Source organism: Lontra canadensis, unplaced genomic scaffold (genome assembly GCF_010015895.1).
Source record: "Lontra canadensis isolate GAN:19392208 unplaced genomic scaffold, GSC_riverotter_1.0 scaffold107, whole genome shotgun sequence".
Classification (NCBI taxonomy): Eukaryota; Metazoa; Chordata; class Mammalia; order Carnivora; family Mustelidae; genus Lontra; species Lontra canadensis.
In genome coordinates, this window is record NW_022631101.1 from 1,888,986 (window position 1) to 1,892,486 (window position 3,501).

General features: G+C 63.3%; 1 protein-coding gene across 1 annotated transcript; it reads right to left on the minus strand.

Annotated features, from left to right (window-relative positions):
• Window positions 1–1,304: 1,304 nt before the first annotated feature.
• IRF2BP1 (interferon regulatory factor 2 binding protein 1) lies at window positions 1,305–3,501 on the minus strand. Its single transcript, XM_032838859.1, has one exon. It carries the CDS (start codon window positions 3,467–3,469, stop codon window positions 1,715–1,717), a length of 1,755 nt encoding a protein of 584 aa, XP_032694750.1. The 5' UTR covers window positions 3,470–3,501; the 3' UTR covers window positions 1,305–1,714.

The window sequence follows — 3,501 nt, forward strand, 5'->3', positions numbered from 1 at the left end:
CAGTGGTGTGTGGGGGGGGAGGGGATTGCAGAGCTGGGGGAAGGGAGGTCACAGGCTAGCCTCAGGATGGGCTGCCAGGCCTGGAGCTCCATCCAGCGTCTCCCTTGCCCCAGGCTTATCGCCTGGTATATTTAATCAGGGGTGGTTTTCCCAGCCCTGCCCAGGGCTCAGGCTGGCAGTACCAGGGGTGACAGAACACCTGAGACCTGATGCCGGGAGTGGGGGGGTGGAGGAGGGGATGGGACCCCTCCCCTCCCCAGCCCAAGAATTGGGGGTTTAAGAGTGGCAGGTCCTCCAGACCCAAAGTCCCCGGGGCCCCGGTATTTGGGATTTGAGGCATGTGGGTCTGCAAGATAGGTGTGGGACACGTGTAGAGCTGAGAAGATGGGCCAAGACTTTAGGGTCTTCCAGATTTAGGTGACAAAACACCTAGGTTTCTGAGATCTGGGGCAATCTGGAGTCTCAGGACTGTGTGACAGTGCTGTGGCTCACTCCCCATCTTTCCATCCATTTGCCATGGCACCCCACATTCCCCCTTCTCCGCAACCTCCACTTTGGGGTAGCAGAGGGAGACCGCAGGGGTGGGGGCTGGGCCCTTGGGGCAGCCCCCTCCCCTTAACCCCTGCTTTGCCGCAGCCTGCTCAGGCCCCACCCCTTGACGCCAGAGAGCAGGAAGTCCTGGTTAATGATCAGCCCACCGGGACAGGTGCGGGACAAGGCCGCACACATCAGAGGCGGCCGCGGGGGCTGTGCTTTTTACCCTGCCAGTCCTGGTGTCCTAGGATGGCCACCGTTGAGACTGGTCTCCCTAGATCGACGGGAGGAGCACAGTTCAGGGCACCACCAGAGGCAGGAAGCAGTCACCTTGTTTCCAGGGATTCTGTTAGTGTACCCCATGGAGGTGAATTTCCTCTCTCGTAGGACAGTCCCTCTAAGAAATGCAGCTTTAATATTCTGCCTTCTGAGCAAGAACTCACTGCCCATCCCTTCTTGGAAGCCTCCTGATGCCTCCTTCCCCTCCCCTCGAGGGCGCTGAGTCCCCCACATTTTGGGTAGACACAGGGGCTGGGCCAGAAGGGAAACCTCCTTCCCGAGCTTGGCTCTGGCTGAGCCTCAGTTCTGTCATCTGGAAAACGGGCAGACGGCTAGAACGCTTGAGGAATGGCCGGCATTCCTAAAAACAGCCAACGGCCCGCCTGAGGGAAGGGCGCCACCTGGAGGCTACAACGCAAAGTCCTTTCCTGCAGGGATCAGTTCGGTCCCAGAGGGGGCGCAGCATCTCACACAACTAGGACCAAGAAGGAAAAAAAAAAAAACCCATCTTTCGGTTTATTGAAGGAGGAAAAGGGGGCGGGAGAAGGGGAGCAATAAAATGCTTTTGCTTGGTTTATAAAGAGCGAGATTTCAGAAGGGCCCTTCTCAAGGAGGAGGGGGGGCACCTCTCCCCCAACTACAAGCAGCAGCAAAGCCAAGCCAAGGAGGGGAGAGGAAAACTGGAGAGGCCAAGGGACCCCACACAGCCCCTCGAACAGAAGCCACAAGCTTTCTCCCCCCACCCTCAATGCATCTACCCCAGGGGACCCATCTGGGATGAGGAAGGGGGTATGTACACAAGTGGGGGTAGCACTGGGCTGGGCGGGGGAGGGAATAATTTATCCGCAGCAGCGGTGGGTAGCAAAGGGGTGGGAGGCAGTAGACTGGTGGCAGTGGTGGCCTAGGGGTCCCGTTCTTTCTTAACCTTGATGTCTCCAGCAAGGATAGTGGCGATCTCGCCCTGCATGAAGGCCCAGGGGACAGAGGAGCCCACCAGGGGGCACTTGTCTCCACTGGGGCAGTACACCTCCCCAGCAGGGCCCTGTGCCTTGATGAATTCCCGTGAGCAGGGAAAACAGAACTTGTGTCCGGGCACTGAGGGGCACTGGACGAAGTGGGTATCTTCCAGCCGCTCCCGGCACAGGGTACAGCACAGGGGTGCCCCAGGGGTCGCCCCGGTGCCGCCACCACCCCCGCTAACAGCTTCTGCCCCTGCGGTGGGGCTCACTTCCGCCTCACCGTTGCGGGCCACAAGACGATGCTGGGCAGGAGGCTGGGCTGTGGAGGAGGCTGCGGGGCTGGCACCCCCGGCACGCACAGGGCCCCCACCCCCGCCAGGGTCCTTGGGGGAGTGGCCCAGGGCCTCCGCCACGTTCTTCAGGGCGGCGATGGGTGAGGGCACCCCAGGGGTGTCGGCGGAGTACGGGCCACCCGGGGCTACCCAGTGCCGCTGCTGCTGTTCCTCGGTGGTCATCTTCCCAGCCGCCTCACCCTCGGGCTCGGGGGATGCCTTGCGACGGCGTGGCGTGGGCGCCAGGTTCCGGGACGGGGCTCGCGGGGGTGGACCACAGAGAGCTGCAGGGGCTGCCTCTGGATACTGCTGGGGCAGGGCCTCTGCTGGAGCTGGCTCTCGGAAGCTGCGGACACCGTCGGTTAGCAACTCCCCCAGCTGGCGCCATTCCCCTGAGCCGTGCCTCCGTTCATATTCGAGGTACTTGAAGCCTGATGAGGCCAGAGCCTTGCCCGGCTCCCTCAGGGCATCATGAAACATCTGGCGAGCCACGGCCAGGACTCCTGCATACACGTTGCCAGAGCCACAGGGATATTCGGTAAAAAGCTTCAGCTCGAACTCATAGCCCGGCGGGCGGGCAGTAGCATCAAAAGCGAACACCCGTCCCACCAGCCCATGATCCTTCTTGAAGCGGACATTGAAGGGGGCACAGGCCGACAATGCCAGCAGTTGTTCCCGCACAGCTTTGGGGCGCCCGTGCCACTCCTCCGCCCGGCCACGCATGGCCTCGTTCAGTTCTGCCAGACAGTCCGCATTCCTCTGCTGCTTCTCCTTCTCGAAATCGGAGCCAAAAGCCGGACGGGCAGGACTCAAGCCGGGTGCCAGCGTCAGGCCTCGGCTTCCCAGGCCAGATACCGCAGCTGCCAGCAGCCCGGGGGGCACCAAGCTGGGCATGGAGCCAAGCAGGGCCCTCCGCGCCCCCTCCGCCACGGCCTCCTCGCGGCCCAGCCCATTAGCCAGGCGAGACCCTAGGGTGTACTCCAGGGCGGGAGAGGGCAGGGGGAGGCGGCCCGACGATGTGGCCCTGTCATAGCGGTCCGGGCCAGAGATGCCACCGCCTGTTCCTGACGGCTGGGGCTGGGCCTGTGGAGGCGGTAACTGAGGCCCCTGGGCAGAGGCCGCAGCCAGGTCCTTAGTGGTTGGGTGCTTGAGGGCGGGGGGCCCGGGAGAGCGGCCCTCGGGGAGCACGTGGCTGCGCTTGAGTTGGCGGGCAGCGTCGATGAGCAGCTCGATGCGATCCGCACCCTCGAAGTTCACGCAGCCGCGACACACCGCCTCGCTGAAGTCCCACACCATGGCCCACGGCATCTTGGGCAGGTCGCACAGGTAGCACCACTGGCGGCGGGACGCCTGCACGGACGCCATGACCCCCGCGCGCGCGCCGCTGAGCCCCGGCG